General features: G+C 42.2%; 1 protein-coding gene across 1 annotated transcript; it reads left to right on the forward strand.

Moving 5' to 3' along the window:
- The first annotated feature begins 1,401 nt into the window (after positions 1-1,401).
- LOC128797847 (myosin-1B) lies at positions 1,402-17,431 on the forward strand. Its single transcript, XM_053960751.1, has 38 exons — positions 1,402-1,623; positions 1,711-1,854; positions 1,946-2,102; positions 2,415-2,442; positions 2,541-2,655; positions 2,735-2,827; positions 2,926-2,989; positions 3,074-3,172; positions 3,278-3,381; positions 3,468-3,606; positions 4,773-4,891; positions 5,004-5,153; positions 5,773-5,943; positions 6,362-6,671; positions 7,356-7,435; positions 7,733-7,820; positions 7,907-8,024; positions 8,233-8,356; positions 8,443-8,579; positions 9,314-9,569; positions 10,375-10,617; positions 10,718-10,894; positions 10,980-11,125; positions 11,213-11,303; positions 11,392-11,781; positions 12,134-12,260; positions 12,785-12,903; positions 13,224-13,420; positions 13,807-13,990; positions 14,077-14,242; positions 14,402-14,526; positions 14,716-15,024; positions 15,126-15,329; positions 15,746-15,871; positions 15,966-16,136; positions 16,224-16,328; positions 16,596-16,691; positions 16,901-17,431. The coding sequence occupies exons 1-38, from the start codon at positions 1,420-1,422 to the stop codon at positions 17,051-17,053; spliced, it is 5,829 nt and encodes a 1,942-aa protein (XP_053816726.1). The 5' UTR covers positions 1,402-1,419; the 3' UTR covers positions 17,054-17,431.
- Positions 17,432-17,857: the final 426 nt, after the last annotated feature.

A 17,857-nucleotide genomic window follows, 5' to 3' on the forward strand; every position in this document is an offset into this window, starting at 1 on the left:
GCAAATATTTGTAATCATAAGGAACGGAATTAAGAATGATACCTACTTGGATAACCGGAAAAAGAGAGATGGAACTGCATCTAAATTGAGTTTTAAATATTTACACTGAGGAAAATAAATTCTTTGTGTTTACTTTCTACAGTAATTTATGTTAATTTTATGAAATATTGTCAGTAGAATATATCCCTCAAAATTATAAAATGTCAACAAGCAATCCTGTAAGGAATAAAACCAGCATGCTTTGAATCAGTGAAGGAGAATTAGCATAGCATTAATTTCAGGAAATGTCAAACAAAGCAATCAAAAGAAAATAGTTTAATGCTTTTAAAAGTCAGTCTACTGAAACATTACATACATATATCAATGTATACTAAACTACAATTATATTATAGTTTTTGATATTATCATAAGGATATGTTGTGAGAAAAGCATTCAGTGTCTATAAAATAACACAATGTACAATATAGATATGATATACAAATGTAAACTAATATACTGTAATATATAATAACATAATAAAAATACTGACATAGTGTATACTAAGATATATAATATAGCAACCTTATTCCTCCTAGGAAGAGTTAGTATTATTCCTGTTAGGAATCTTATAAGAAAATGCGAGATAATATAAGCAGTGTTAAAATTGCTGGTGAAAATCTGGCACAATTTTTCAACATTCCATGATTATTTTGTGGAATGGTCTCATTTGAATTATAACATATTAATCAAGTGGAAAAACATGTTGTAAGAGACAAAACCAGTCAGGAAATTGCACCCATTCACTTGAATTGATAGCACCAATTTGTGTCGTGAAGTTTGTCTTTGGCTAAGAAGGCAAAGTAATTTTTTTTTGTTGTAAAGATTATTCTTCCTAATATCTGATCTAAGCTCATCCTGTTTCAGTTGTGCACCATTCCCCTTTGTCCCGTTGCTCCAGGCCTTTGTCTAAAGTTCCCCTTCAAGTGTCTTGGAAATAATTTAGGCAATGAAAGGTTGCTGGAAGGTCTTCTTAGAGTCTTCTCTTCTCCAGACTGAACTACCCCAGCTCTCCCAGCCTAATTCCAGAGCAGAGGGGCTTTATCCCTTGGAGCATCTCCATGGCCTCCTCTGGATTCACTCCAACAGCTCCATGCCCTTCCTCTGCTGGGACCCCAAATACAAAAACACAGAAAGCATTCTTCTGTAAATGAAATTGTCCAATATGACTAACAATCTGACCACACAAAAAAAAAAAGAATAATAATAGAAAAAAAATGCAGAAGAGAACTCTGAATTAGCAGAAAAAGAAAAGGCAATTTAGTTGATACCAAAAGAAGAGCAATCAAATGTGCTATAGGAGTGTTTTGTTCCATCCCACAGTATTTTAATATATGCTTTATCCTCAGATACTTGCTGCATTACGTGTGGTAAGCAGCAGCCATGTCCACGGACGCTGAGATGGCCATCTTTGGGGAGGCAGCTCCTTACCTCCGAAAGTCAGAGAAGGAGAGAATTGAGGCCCAGAACAAACCCTTTGATGCCAAGTCATCTGTCTTTGTGGTACATGCAAAAGAGTCCTATGTGAAGAGCACAATTCAGAGCAGGGAACCAGGAAAGATCACTGTCAAGACTGAAGGGGGAGAGGTGGGTAAAATGCAAAATTTATCAAAAGCAGTACATTCCCACTCTGGCTCTTAGCTGACATGTATGTACCTTCCTGCCCTTTGACAGACCCTGACTGTGAAGGAAGATCAAATCTTCTCCATGAACCCTCCCAAGTATGACAAAATCGAGGACATGGCCATGATGACCCACCTCCACGAACCCGCCGTGCTGTACAACCTCAAAGAGCGTTACGCAGCCTGGATGATCTACGTAAGTGGCAGCAGCAGCTTCCTCTGGGCAGACTCAGGAGCTGCTGGGCCAGGCTCAGGGGAAGGCAACGTGCTGTGTCCCTTCCTCACAGACCTACTCGGGTCTCTTCTGCGTCACTGTCAACCCCTACAAGTGGCTGCCGGTGTACAACCCCGAGGTGGTGTTGGCCTACCGAGGCAAGAAGCGCCAGGAGGCCCCTCCACACATCTTCTCCATCTCTGACAACGCCTATCAGTTCATGCTGACTGGTGAGTGCCTCTTTCTGCCTCAGGGGCATTGGACATTCAATTCCCTGAAGGGATACTCTGTCTCAGCAAAGTGAAGAGACTTTTTCAAACCATTCTTGCCTCTGACACACACATCTGTTGGAGTTTACTATCTTCATACCATTGTTTCCACTGTGTTAAATGAAAGATATCTCTGCACCCAGTGATGTGCTTTGGAAAGGTTTGCTTGTTCAAGTCAAGCTGACATGAGGCAAAACATTGAACTTATGTATGCTTCATTCTTTCTCTGTTGTTCACTGAGTTTTAAGTGCCGTGTTTCTGCCTTGTTCACAGATCGGGAGAACCAGTCCATCCTGATCACGTACGTACACCCCCTGCACGGGTCCCTGCGGGGCTGCCCGGTGCCAGGGCACCTCCTGCCTGACCACGCACCCTCTGCTTCTCTCTTGCCTTTGGCAGCGGAGAATCCGGGGCCGGGAAGACTGTGAACACAAAGCGTGTCATCCAGTACTTTGCAACAATTGCAGCCAGCGGGGACAAGAAGAAGGAGGAGCAGACCTCAGGCAAAATGCAGGTGAGCTCCCAGGCCTAGAACCCTGCAGCTATCCAATTTCTTGATGAGCTAGATCATGACAAGAAGACATCTGTTTCAGGGGACACTTGAGGATCAAATCATCAGTGCCAACCCACTGCTGGAGGCCTTTGGAAATGCCAAGACCGTGAGGAACGACAACTCCTCACGCTTTGTGAGTTCTTACTTGGCACAACTGACAACACCAATTTGAATATTCTTGCTGTCCAGATTAGTAAAATAAATCTCAACTGACTTTCCTGCTGCTTTCAGGGTAAATTCATCAGAATCCATTTTGGTGCCACAGGCAAACTGGCTTCTGCTGACATTGAAACTTGTAAGACACCCTCCTGGCCTGATCCCCCTTCCCTCCAGCCTTCCCCTCTTCTTGTGCTTGACTGTGTCCTACTTTCCTCACCAGATCTGCTGGAGAAGTCCAGAGTCACTTTCCAGCTCAAGGCGGAAAGGAGCTACCACATCTTCTATCAGATCATGTCTAACAAGAAGCCAGAGCTAATTGGTAGGAAAGATCACTAACTCCTCCAGGCAAAGGTCACGGAACAACTTTGACTTCCTTTCTGTGCCGATTGCATTTAACCTGGCTGGGTTTTGTCCTTCTTTTCAGAGATGTTACTGATCACCACCAACCCCTATGACTATCTGTACGTGAGTCAGGGTGAGATCACAGTTCCCAGCATTAACGACCAGGAGGAGCTGATGGCCACCGACGTACGTAGCAGAAGTTCTGTCACGTGAAGTTTCATTTCTCTGGCCTTTAACAGCTGGGGTACTCACCTTAACAACTCTTTTGTCAGAGTGCCATTGACATCCTGGGTTTTAGTGCTGATGAGAAAACAGCCATCTACAAGCTGACAGGGGCTGTCATGCACTACGGGAACCTGAAGTTCAAGCAGAAACAACGAGAGGAGCAGGCAGAGCCTGATGGCACCGAAGGTACCAGCAGAACCCATCCCAGAGCATGGGAGACAGTGAACACTCACTGAGTTGAAGGCAGCATGTGAGGGTCAGAATGATGACTCAGCCTGTGCATTTCCCCAGTGCCAGTATTGTAGAATAGCAGTGCATCCTAGCCAGAGGACTTCTCTGGAGGAACACAACTCAGTGGAACCTGTAGATTATTTTGAACAAAGCAAAAAAATAAGTCCAGTGACTCCTAAAGCATGCTTCTGTTTTCTGTCAGAGTATGAGTCAGGCAAAAGTAAAGCAAACTTTGCTTTGAATGGAAACTTGCTAGACTTGACACAGAATCAGGAACAGCTCTCAAGTACTGATGAATAATTATATAATTATAGCAGAGTAGCCTATGTACAACCACAGTGTGCATATACATCCATATGTATCTACAAAACTGAAATTTTCTTCTTGTTTCATCTTTCTAGTTATGAATGTGCCTTAAATGTCTTGTTGGAAATAACACATAAAAGCAGCTCAACATTAGCATCTGTGTTTAAATCTTATATAATGAGGTTTGGCCTTCTCACATTGAAGTACTCTGTAAATAGTACTGGTACTTGCTATCAGCTTCACTGTGGGACAAGACAGGCAGCAAATTGGAAAGTGATGACAGATGATATGCTGTGCTGTGGTGTTTGTATTTGTTAATCTAGCTGCAGATAAAAAGGGAGCTGGGAAAGACTTAACGTGTTTGATATTTATCCTTAGGGACAATATATTCCGATTACGAAAGTTGTACAAGATATCCTTGTCATACCTTTAGCATTATACCTCACTAATCTACCTCTCTCTCTCCAATGACAGGAGAGTTTCACTGACTACAATTTTCAGTGTCGTGTACTTGAATACCAATCACTTTCCTATTCTGTTTATTCAGAAACTGTGACTGTTTGATCTGCTGTTTTCATGGCTCTTGGTCCTTTTGTCTGTCTAGTCTCTTGCACGTTCATTGTAAAAGTACTGGAATAATATTTACCTTTATTAATCATATAGATTAAATCAGAAAAAAATAATAAGTCAAGAAAAACTACAATATTTTAAAGGACATGGTAACGTATATGAGGCTTCTGTAGAAATCTGCATTGCTACAAGACCTTTTCTCTGGAGAGTTAATATCTGATCCTGCTCTATGCTTGTTTCCTTAGTTGCTGACAAGGCTGCCTACCTGATGGGTCTGAACTCAGCAGACCTGCTCAAGGCCCTCTGCTACCCCCGAGTCAAGGTGGGGAATGAATACGTGACCAAAGGCCAAACTGTGCAGCAGGTAAGAGACAAGTGAAAATAGAAAAAAAAAAAAAAAAAAAAAAGACTTGAATTAAAAATTTTGATCTTCCTCTTCTGCTGCAGATCGTAGCTTTCCTTTAACCTTTTCTTAGGTATACAATTCAGTGGGTGCCCTGGCAAAATCTGTGTTTGAGAAGATGTTCCTGTGGATGGTTGTTCGCATCAACCAGCAGCTGGACACGAAGCAGCCCAGGCAGTACTTCATTGGTGTCCTGGACATTGCTGGCTTTGAGATCTTTGATGTAAGAGGAGGATCTTCATAAAGCTTTCCTGGAAGAGGCATTAGGAAATTGGAATAATTTGGGGGTTGGGGTGTGCTTTATTTCAGTTATTTCTATTTATTAGATAATCCTACCTTTCCTCTAGGAAGGGTACCCTTCTGGTTCTCATTGCATGCAGTATGCCCCAGGGCTGTATGTATTTGTAGATGTTTGTTGTTGAATGAAGAAGTGAAAATTGCGTTGAAAACTGTTGAACAACTGATAAATAATAGCAGAGTCTTTTAGGAAGTTAAAATATGCCTTTTTTAAAGGAAGTTTTTGTTAATGCTGAAGCCAGATATCCTCCAAATGCTTGGGAATAGACAGGTAATGTACACAAATTCAAACAAATGAAAAGCTAGACTTGGACTAAGCTCTGCAGATCTATTCAGAGCTTAGAAATATGTTGAGATAGTGCCAGGGCCTAAAAGGTCAGATATATTAGAGGATGGAATATGCCAGTCACCTGTCCAGTTCCAGCAGTAGAAATTCAAGATTCCAGTCATGGAGACCTTAATGGGATAAGCATAAAGCCTATTGGAAGATGGAAGGTATTCCTGGAACTGAAATTCACAAGTAAGTAAATCTTTGCCTTCTGCAGTTCAACAGCCTGGAGCAGCTGTGCATCAACTTCACCAATGAGAAACTGCAACAGTTCTTCAACCACCACATGTTCGTGCTGGAGCAGGAGGAGTACAAGAAGGAGGGGATTGAATGGGAGTTCATTGACTTTGGCATGGACCTGGCTGCCTGCATTGAGCTCATTGAGAAGGTTATTGGCCCCCACATGCTTAACAGTTTTTCAGTTATAAAATCTCTATTTTAACGTTTCTTAAGAAATTTTCTGTCTCGTTTTTAAAGAAAGAGCATATAGGAAGTTTAATTTTTTTCCTTAGATCTGAATGCTACTACTTTCATTCATTCTGCTTTCCACTTTCACCAAACATGTACAAAATTAATTTCTACATGCTAGATCTTTATTACATCCCAACCCTGAATCTTATGGGGGAGCGTGTCTTTGTATAACTGATGGCATGTCCACTAACAATATGCCCTTTCTGAGAAACATAAGATTACACACACTGAGGAGGATTTTTTGGTATAACTTTTATCTTCCATTCCTCTTTCTTACATACATTGCCTCTGTTTCTTCTTTCCACACTTCCTTCACATGTTGCTATTCCTCCCAGCCCATGGGCATCTTCTCCATCCTGGAAGAGGAGTGCATGTTCCCCAAGGCAACTGACACCTCTTTCAAGAACAAGCTCTATGACCAGCACCTGGGCAAGTCCAACAACTTCCAGAAGCCCAAGCCTGGCAAAGGCAAGGCTGAGGCCCACTTCTCCCTGGTGCACTACGCTGGCACAGTGGACTACAACATCACTGGGTGGCTGGAGAAGAACAAGGACCCTCTCAATGAAACTGTTGTGGGGCTGTATCAGAAGTCATCCTTGAAGACCTTGGCCTTGCTCTTTGCATCTGCTGGTGGGGCAGAAGCAGGTGATTTCTTTGAAATCAGTTCTACTATAGTTTACAGAAAAAGAAATTAAAATGCTGTAATAATATTTTGCAACGATATTTACATTTCTAAAATTGAAAACCCAAAACCTCATCTACTTTTTGGATCTCAGTCTAATAAAGGATATTACTACTCCCTAGAGACTTTAATAGATCTGTAGGTTTTAGAACAAGGCAGCTGTACTAGAGCATTAAGCCAGTCCAGCTGAGAAACCAGATTTCTGCAATATGGACCATTCTCAAATACTTCAGTGAGTGCAGTCAAATGTATCAACGTGCTGTTAAATTTATGCATACCCTTAGATATAAGGATACATAAACACTGCATTTGGTGTATTTACTAGCTATTAGTTTAGTTCCTCAAATATCTTTCTATGCAAAATGTCACGTTCTTTTTCCCAACTGCATTTTCTAAATTTCAGCTTGAAGTCATTAAATATCCTTCTACTGTCGTCTGAAAAATTCAAGCTTCTTTTTGTAACTTTAACCACAGTCTGAATTTGCAAATTTTGATCATATTATTATTTTTGCTAGATTTTTTAAGATGAATATATAAGATTTTTCAGATTCTGTGTGCTTTTGTTGTTCACTTCTTTATTATTATAAAAATAATATTTATATTCTTATTATTTATATCTATATTAAAAAAAGCTTTATTATTTTTAGAGAGCAGTGGTGGTGGTGGCGGCAAGAAGGGTGCCAAGAAGAAGGGTTCTTCTTTCCAGACCGTCTCAGCTCTCTTCCGGGTACTGTAGAATAATCATTCTAAACTTACCACATTATGAAAAGAAAAACAGAAAATTCAGTTCAGAAATGCCTTAGATTGATCTAATATATCTTTGTGTTCAGAAAGCATAAAATAATTTGCCTCTAGTAAAGAGGAATTCTTACTGAATCTTGGGAAGTATTCTTTCAGAACTGCCCAAAAGTTCTGTAAAAAAAAGTTACTTATCATGGCTTTAATGCAGTGTTTTTATCTACACCTAGTATTGAGATTGTGTAAGTGACACTTCTAAACTCAAGGCTTTGTTCTTGCTCCTAAGGAAAATTTAAACAAGCTGATGAGCAATTTGAGAAGTACACATCCTCATTTTGTGCGGTGCCTTATTCCTAATGAAACAAAAACACCTGGTAAGTTGTTAAAGTTCCGAGGTGTGATATATCTGATCTTCTCTGTGCAGTAAAATGATATACAGTTTTGTTCTGTGATTTATTAGGTGCCATGGAGCACGAGCTGGTGCTGCACCAGCTGCGCTGTAACGGCGTGCTGGAAGGGATCAGGATTTGCAGGAAAGGCTTCCCCAGCAGAATCCTCTATGCTGACTTTAAACAGAGGTCAGATTATATTTCATCACCCTCCACCATATCCACATTTGTATTTCCTAATTGTTTTAAGTACTATGGAAGTTGCCTTTAGATATACAAAAGTCATTTGTCCAAGTGAGTCATCCAGGTTCTTTCTATAGCTATTGAGGAAAAGGAAAAAAAAAAAGACATTTTCAAAGGGCTATTATTTATTCCTTATCTTCCTCCAATTCCACAGATACAAGGTGCTTAATGCCAGTGCCATCCCTGAGGGACAGTTCATCGATAGCAAGAAGGCTTCTGAGAAGCTCCTTGGGTCAATCGATGTGGACCACACCCAGTACAAATTTGGACACACCAAGGTACAAACCCCCCATTCTCTGCCTGCCTGGGCTTTGCTCTCTCTACCTGACAGTGATGTGCTGCAACATTGCCTCTCTCTTTGAAGGTGTTCTTCAAAGCTGGGCTGCTGGGACTCCTGGAGGAGATGAGGGATGAGAAGCTGGCAGAACTCATCACCCGCACCCAGGCCATGTGTAGGGGCTTCCTGATGAGGGTGGAGTTCAAGAAAATGATGGAGAGGAGGTAGATATTTACTTGGCTTGCTGGGACAATCCTTATCAGATACTAATGGCATGAACAAAACTGAAAATAAGCTGCTTCACAAAGAGTCTCATTTATTTCTCATTTATTCAATTTGTCAATATGAAAGTATATCCTGAAAACAGATGAAATAGTATAAAATCCCATCTTAAGGAAACAATTTTTTAATACTTTGTTGCTGAAGTCATTAAATGCCTATATCATATGTATGTTGAGAAACTCGATATCTAGTCTAAGCAAAGTATTTTAGGTCACTGCTAAGTAAAATGAGAGAAAGTCATATTTCTGTCATAAGAGAAGCATCCTCTTCCCTTTAATAAATTTCATAAAAGTGACTAAGTCAACTTATAGAAGTGTTCCTTTTCATTGGCCATAAAATAAGCCAAACACCTGGACTTCAAAACTGTCCATACAGGTTGATACTCTACTTAACACTAGAAGGTTTCCAGTGGAAATATATATAGGTTATATATAAAACATGATCTATGTATTATTAAGAAATCTATATTGGATAATACATGATAAATGTTTTACATGTAGAGATATACAGAACTATATATGTATACAAATATACTATATACAGATACTATATATATATACAAAAATAAGAAGTATTATGTGTTGAACTTCATGCTATATATACTAACATATACTGCTAAATATGTTTTATAGATTTAAAAATATGTGCCAAAATATATTTTGTTATTACCTTTCAGGGAGTCCATCTTCTGCATCCAGTACAATGTTCGTTCATTCATGAATGTCAAACACTGGCCATGGATGAAGCTGTTCTTCAAGATCAAGCCCTTGCTGAAGAGTGCAGAGTCTGAGAAGGAAATGGCCAACATGAAGGAAGAGTTTGAGAAAACCAAGGAAGAGCTTGCAAAGTCTGAGGCAAAGCGGAAGGAGCTGGAGGAGAAAATGGTGGCCTTGGTGCAGGAGAAAAATGACCTGCAGCTCCAAGTGCAGGCTGTGAGTATTGCTAAATTTTTTTGCTTGTAACATCCTATATAAAATCATCCCAAATGTCTCAGTAAAATAATATTATCCCAAAATACCAATTATTTTTAAATATACACATATTTCATAAAATAGGAACAAAAACCACATAGAATTGCTAAGCTGAAATCAGGAAACCTTAATACATCTGCAATTAACTATTGCAGATGGTTCCTTACACTTTTAAATCAGGAGAGAAATAATCAATTTCCAGTCAGCAAATAGTACTGTTTGTAGTATGTCATTTTAATCCCACACAGTAACTAATAGAAGCAATTAGAATCACAGAATAGTTTAAGTTCGAAGAGTCTCAGAGGGATCATGATGCCCAGCTCTTAAGTGAATGGCCCACATCAGGATTGAACCCACAACCTTGGTGGTTTTAGTACCATGCTCTGACCAATGGAGCTCTCCCAGAGTCTCTACCACATCTTTATAGAAATTTATATACTTTACAATTTTGATATGTTATCAACTGACCAATTAAGGTTGTCTGGAGGTCCTAACATATTTTGTTTGGAGAATCACAAGTGAAATCAGCTGGAGGAGGAAGGGCTCTAGCATTTATGGTTCCTGCCTCTTCAAGAAACACAGTGTGAAAGTTCACTGCTTCCCTTTTTCCTTTGAAGTAAGAATGTAGCAACAATAATGTCCTTAAAACTGTATTTACAAGAAAGTATTTGGATTAATCTGACGGCATTTAGATGTCTACAGAATAAAAGTACATCTGAGCCAGTAGCCCCAGGTTGAAAACTGTTTTATTAAATGAATCATGCAGGAAGCTGATGGTTTGGCTGATGCTGAGGAAAGATGTGACCAGCTCATCAAAACCAAAATCCAGCTGGAAGCCAAAATTAAGGAGTTGACAGAGAGAGCAGAAGAAGAAGAAGAGATGAATGCTGAGCTGACAGCTAAGAAGAGGAAGCTGGAGGATGAATGTTCAGAGCTGAAGAAAGATATTGATGACCTTGAGCTAACACTGGCCAAGGTGGAGAAGGAAAAACATGCCACTGAAAACAAGGTATGAGGTAGAACCTGTCACTCACACTCTGGAAAGTCTTGTCTTGTTAGAAAGTTTTAAGCACCATTTTCTGTCTGTGCTTGCTCCCTTCTTCTCAAAGGTGAAAAACCTGACTGAGGAGATGGCAGCGCTGGATGAGACCATTGCCAAGCTGACAAAAGAGAAGAAAGCCCTCCAAGAGGCCCATCAGCAGACCCTGGATGACCTGCAGGCAGAGGAAGACAAAGTCAATACTCTGACCAAAGCCAAGACCAAGCTGGAGCAGCAAGTGGATGATGTAAGCACACAGACCTAGAGGAGGAACAGGACAGGTATGGAGTCCAGCCTGGCTGGCAGAGCCCTGATGGTCTTGTTGTGTTTAGCTGGAAGGGTCCCTGGAGCAAGAGAAGAAACTGCGCATGGACCTGGAGAGAGCTAAGAGGAAACTGGAAGGAGACCTGAAGCTGGCCCAGGACAACATCATGGATTTGGAGAATGATAAGCAGCAGCTGGATGAGAAACTGAAGAAGTAAGTGTGGCTCTGGGGCACCTGAGTGCTGGGCTGCAGCACTTGTCTCTTTTCTTTGAGCTCTAACACGGTTCACTTGGCCCAAAGGAAAGACTTTGAGATCAGCCAGATCCAAAGTAAAACTGAGGATGAGCAAGCCCTGGGCATGCAACTTCAGAAGAAGATCAAGGAGCTGCAGGCAAGTCTCTATTCCTTCCCCTGCCTTGCTCAGGCTCAGCTCAGGCAGGAGGAGGGCACGGGTGTGAAGGGTCCCTGGTGTTCTGCAGGCCCGTATTGAGGAGCTGGAGGAGGAAATTGAGGCAGAGCGAACCTCTCGCGCTAAAGCAGAGAAGCATCGCGCTGACCTGTCCAGGGAGCTGGAGGAGATCAGCGAGCGCCTGGAAGAAGCAGGAGGTGCCACAGCAGCTCAGGTGGAGATGAACAAGAAGCGTGAGGCAGAATTCCAGAAGATGCGCCGTGACCTGGAAGAGGCCACGCTGCAGCACGAAGCCACGGCTGCCGCCCTGCGCAAGAAGCACGCGGACAGCACAGCTGAGCTGGGCGAGCAGATCGACAACCTGCAACGCGTGAAGCAGAAGCTGGAGAAGGAGAAGAGTGAGCTGAAGATGGAGATTGACGACTTGGCCAGCAACATGGAGTCTGTCTCCAAAGCCAAGGTACATAAATATTTCTTCTCATTGATTCAAACATAATCAGATATTTGTATTTTAACATAGAAATTTTAGTTAGTCGTAGTTCAGAATCAACTATTGGACTTTGCAACTTCAGTGTGTGTTTAAACATTTCAGTATTAGTTAAATCATTTGGTGATATCATTTCATCCACCCTACCAGGGGCAGGGAATATACAGGTGTTGGAACTGGGGACACAAGCTTCATAGAAATATATATCGGTTAACTGAGAAATTTCAGCTTCTGAATAATTATTTCTTACTTTAGAAGACTTCATATTCTCACAAATTATGATTAAACCATTAAACATCTTTCCTTCCGTTCCTCATGCAAACAGGCAAATCTGGAGAAGATGTGTCGTTCCCTAGAAGATCAATTGAGTGAGATTAAGACAAAGGAGGAGGAACAGCAGCGCATAATTAATGACATTAGTGCTCAAAGAGCTCGGCTACAAACAGAATCCGGTAAGATATTTGTGGTTTTAAAAGAATACTGTATATTACCTGGGTCTTTTGAAAAAAAAGTAAAACTGACTTGGAGTCTTGGAGGATTGAATATGAACTAAGTTGAACCTGAGCCAAAGGAGTGTTTTGTGATGAAGTTGGCCAACAGAATCCTGAGCTGCATTAGAGCGTTGCCAATGGGTTAGGGGAGAGTGATCGTTCCCCCTACTCATCACATGAGGCCTTGCCTGGATTGCTTGGCCTTTTAAACCTCCTCAGTTTCCCATGGGCTGTAATCCCTCTGGATGGCACTGTAGTACTCATTCTGTAAACTCAAGGCTTAATGCAAACAGAGTAAGTCTGGTGGGATTTTCCATGACACGTCATTTCTAGCCTCTAAGAAATGTGGGTATCAGTGATTAGGAATCCAGGAAAGAAGTAAAAATTTGTTTAGCTCAAAGTATTTGTATATGGGCATTTATTATCAAGATTAATACTTTTACAAAAGTGATAACAAGTTTTTTTACTCATCTGAACACTCCCAGGTGAATTTTCACGCCAGGTAGATGAGAAAGATGCTCTGATTTCTCAGCTGTCAAGAGGCAAACAGGCTTTCACCCAACAGATTGAGGAACTCAAAAGGCATCTAGAGGAAGAGATAAAGGTAAGAAGGCTCTCCAAATTCTGAGTTGTCCATTGGATTCCTTCTGTCTAGGAGGAGCTTTAGATACAAATGAAATTACAGAATCAATAAGATGAAGGGGAGGAAAAAAAACTTAAGTAATACAGTGCAAGCCTTGCCATACTAGTTTTGTTCCTCCTTCCCCACAGTCTACATGTTAATTGTTTTGCAGATACCTGGACTTCCTATTTTCATTCAGTAGCTTGCCATTACTCACAGCAGAATCAGTGCCCATCAGCAGTTCTGTCAGGAGATCTGCCAGGATATTTCCATTCATTGTCACACCGCTATTCTTCCCACAGGCCAAGAACTCCCTGGCCCACGCCCTGCAGTCCGCTCGCCACGACTGTGACTTGCTCCGGGAACAATATGAGGAGGAGCAGGAGGCCAAGGGGGAGCTGCAGCGAGCCCTGTCCAAGGCCAACAGCGAAGTGGCCCAGTGGAGAACCAAATACGAGACGGACGCGATTCAGCGCACGGAGGAGCTCGAGGAGGCCAAGTATGTGGGGAAGCAGGATGGCAATTGACTGGAGAGGACCGAAACTGGTCAAGGGAATTTGGAATCTCTGAGAGTGGGTTAAGATAAGAATGGAGGCAAGGATAGGGTGTCTTTATAAAAAAAATGGGAGAGAGGAAGGGAAAGAAAGAGAGAGAGATTGGAAGGGAAAACATAGGCTTTAGGGCTAGAAGGACTAAGACAGGCCTAATCCTCCTAAAGTGAAAAGACACAGAAGTGACAGATGTTGTTGGCTACATGCACTTGTGGACAATAAAAAACATTGTGGAAAGAATTTGGATCAAAACCTCCAAAGTTACAAACTCATGACAGTAAAGAACTGACACCCATCCAAGCGCAAACATGTCACTGTGTTGCTCTCCTCTCAGGAAGAAGCTGGCCCAGCGCCTGCAGGATGCAGAGGAACATGTTGAGGCTGTCAATGCCAAATGTGCCTCCCTGGAAAAGACAAAGCAGAGGCTGCAGAATGAAGTGGAGGACCTGATGATTGATGTGGAGAGATCCAATGCTGCCTGCGCTGCTCTGGATAAGAAGCAGAAGAACTTCGACAAGGTCTTTTGGCCTCCAGCACCAGCACTCCTGGCCAGAGCACGGCCCCGTGATGGCCACAGCCCTACTCACAGCCCGTTTCTCTGCAGATCCTGGCAGAATGGAAGCAGAAGTATGAGGAAACGCAGGCTGAGCTGGAGGCCTCGCAGAAGGAGTCGCGCTCTCTGAGCACGGAGCTGTTCAAGATGAAGAATGCCTATGAGGAGTCCTTGGACCACCTGGAAACAATGAAGCGGGAGAACAAGAACTTGCAGCGTAAGTCCCTCTGCTCCTCACTGGCCTTTCTCACAAGCTTGTCTATCTGAAACCATCTGGGCCTGCAGGGTTAAGATCTTGCCTGGCACCTTGATGCACCAGAGCCTTTCTGCAATCATCTCTCTGCCTGACCATGGCGCTTTTCACCCTTCCTTGCAGAGGAGATTTCCGACCTCACGGAGCAGATTGCGGAGGGAGGAAAGGCGATTCATGAGCTGGAGAAAGTCAAGAAGCAGATTGAGCAGGAGAAATCTGAAATCCAGGCTGCTCTGGAGGAAGCTGAGGTACACAGTATTATTTCTTGCTGTCTTATGTGTCTTGGATCTCCATCTTGCTTATCTCATTCCAAGAGAAATGCGGAAAAGACGTCTTAAAAAAGTAGAGATATTTTCTAAACATAGCACTCTTTTTTACTCAGAGCTTCAGGTTCAACATTTGTCACCTGAAAAGTATTCTTATTTTTTCTTTCCCAGGCCTCCCTGGAACATGAGGAGGGGAAGATCCTGCGCCTGCAACTTGAGCTCAACCAAGTGAAGTCTGAGATTGACAGGAAGATAGCAGAGAAAGACGAGGAGATTGAACAGATGAAGAGAAACCACCTCCGTGTTGTGGACTCCATGCAGAGCACCCTGGATGCTGAGATCAGGAGCAGGAATGAAGCCCTGAGGCTGAAGAAGAAGATGGAGGGAGACCTGAATGAAATAGAGATCCAGCTGAGCCATGCCAACCGCCAGGCTGCAGAGGCACAGAAGAACCTGAGAAATACACAGGGAGTGCTGAAGGTCTGTTGAACAGAAATTGCCTACAGAGGAATATCTTGATTAATACTTTCAGTCCACAGGAGCTCTAAATCTTCTTATAATTTCTTTCAATGGCTCTACAGGACACCCAGATCCATCTGGATGATGCTCTCAGGTCACAAGAGGACCTGAAGGAGCAGGTGGCCATGGTGGAGCGCAGAGCAAACCTGCTGCAGGCTGAAGTTGAGGAGCTCCGGGCAGCCCTGGAGCAGACGGAGCGGTCGAGGAAAGTGGCTGAGCAGGAGCTTCTGGATGCCAGTGAGAGAGTTCAGCTCCTCCACACCCAGGTGAGGCCATTTGGTGAACACTTTTATGGTTTATTCCAATCACCATTGGATGCTCAACTTGGAGGAAGACAGTCCTCTTTTGTGGTGTATTCATCACATTACTAAAAGAGATCTTTGCTGAAAAATATGTGTGCACTGGTGACTTTTCCCTTACTCTATTTTTGTTACTTTCCTGTGCCAGCCTTGGTGGATGAGATGTTGCACAGATTATATTCCTGAACACTTTTTTCAAATTAATGAAAAACGGAGAAAGAAAAAAAACCAAATATGTTTTTCCCCAGTGAAAAGAAATTTTACTAGAAAATCTCTGGTATTGCTTTTCCACATAATTGTGTCTTAAATTATTAAAAATTCTATAATTTTCTTGATTTCAAATAATGAACTTACAAAAACAAACCTCTGATGTTGCTCAACAGAACACCAGCTTGATCAACACCAAGAAGAAGCTGGAGACGGACATTTCCCAGATCCAGAGTGAAATGGAGGATACCATCCAGGAAGCCCGCAATGCTGAGGAGAAGGCCAAGAAGGCCATCACAGATGTGAGTTGGGCACTCCTGGCATTGCTGAGGATGAATGTACTCTCCCCAAAATATCTCCAGCCCCAAAATGGCTTTGACCTTTTGCTCTGATCAGGCGGCCATGATGGCAGAAGAGCTGAAGAAGGAGCAGGACACCAGTGCCCACCTGGAGAGGATGAAGAAGAACCTGGACCAGACGGTGAAGGACCTGCAGCACCGCCTGGATGAGGCCGAGCAGTTGGCACTGAAGGGAGGGAAGAAGCAGATCCAGAAGCTGGAGGCCAGGGTGTGTAGGGCTGGGGCTGTGCGTGAGTGAGCGTGTCCTTGGAGAGACATTGGCAGGGAAGCTGCAGGGATGGGCTTGTCCTTGCAGGTGCGGGAGCTGGAAGGGGAGGTTGATGCTGAGCAGAAGCGCAGCGCTGAAGCCGTGAAGGGCGTGCGCAAGTACGAGCGGAGGGTGAAGGAACTCACCTACCAGGTAAGGCAGGAATCTTCTTTGTGTTGATACACTCTTATTCCTGGAACCCAAAATGTAGCCCTGACGGATTTCTCTCTGTCCTGAGTCTCACATACAAAAAGGAGAATAATGAAAGCACCAGAAGATTACTATCTTTTTTGTCATTTTAACAATATACAGCTTATCACTTCTGTCTTACTGGGCAGGAATGTCAAATAGAAATGTTACTCTCTATTTCATGTAGAGGAGGGTAAAAGAGATGCTTCTCTGTCTTGTCATTCTTTTTAGTCGGAGGAAGACAGGAAAAATGTTCTCAGGCTGCAGGATCTGGTGGACAAACTGCAAACTAAGGTGAAAGCTTACAAGAGACAAGCTGAGGAAGCTGTGAGTATCACTGTGTTCACTCAGTCTTTATCCAGGTGGAAGTGGGATTCTGTGTTAATGTTTTCCCCTGTGTAGCTCTGTTTGAACCCAGGTCAACATTGTGGTAGTAGGTCTCTGCTTCGTTTCACTTTCTTTATTTCATAGTTTCACCTAGCAGTTTTACAGTGGAATTGTTTTAAAATGTGTTTTATGCGTCCTCCTATCTCCAGGAGGAGCTGTCCAATGTCAACCTCTCCAAGTTCCGCAAGATCCAGCACGAGCTGGAGGAAGCCGAGGAGCGGGCTGACATTGCAGAGTCACAGGTCAACAAGCTCCGAGCCAAGAGCCGGGAAATCAGCAAGAAGGCAGAAAGTGAAGAGTAAATGCTTCCAGTGCTGTAAAGTGAGAGAATTGCACAGAATGTGACATTCTATCACTTTTATTTGTAGTCACTGCTTTGTCCTTCATTAATCTGTAGTTGAGCAATGCCTACATAATAAAAATTGTAGAGCTTATGCCATGTAAATAATGAGAAGTTGAGTGTTGCATTTTAATCATTACCCTGATTTCTTCTAAGATTTACATTTTATCTTGCTTATTTTAAACTTATTTATTCAATTAAAAATCTTGCTTCAGGTATTTCGAAATGTTTCAGCCACTTTTAAAATGGTCCAATCAGACATCCTGCTTTGTTCTCACCAGGAAATTTCATCTAATACTTCCTTAGCTGAGAAAATAATTTTTTCTCTGAAACAGAATGTAATTATCCCTTATAACTGTTGCTTTAGGAATAAAATAGGTGTTATCTCAAATGTTCTGGCCAAATAATAACTTACTGCACCTTCCTTCCTACTCCCACTTAATCTTTGATTATTCTTTTAATTCTTGTGTCTTCTTTGCAAGATCTTACTTCAAGTTAAATTTCTTAAATCCTTCAAGTCACTTTGGAATATAATTTAGAGGACATTTAAACCTAAAATGAGATCTACTTTCAACTTTTGTTCATGAAAGTGATGTGCAAACCAACATTCCCAGGGCAGCATAAATAGCAATCTCATAGAGTCAGTTGGTCATTGTCTATATTCTGTTTCCAAAACTACCCTGAATTTCCTAAACTGGTCAGGCAGACACTTACCTCCTATGAAGTCTCCAGTATAATCCTGATAACTTTGCCCAACGTGGCCTCA

Source organism: Vidua chalybeata, chromosome 19 (genome assembly GCF_026979565.1).
Source record: "Vidua chalybeata isolate OUT-0048 chromosome 19, bVidCha1 merged haplotype, whole genome shotgun sequence".
Taxonomy (NCBI): Eukaryota; Metazoa; Chordata; class Aves; order Passeriformes; family Viduidae; genus Vidua; species Vidua chalybeata.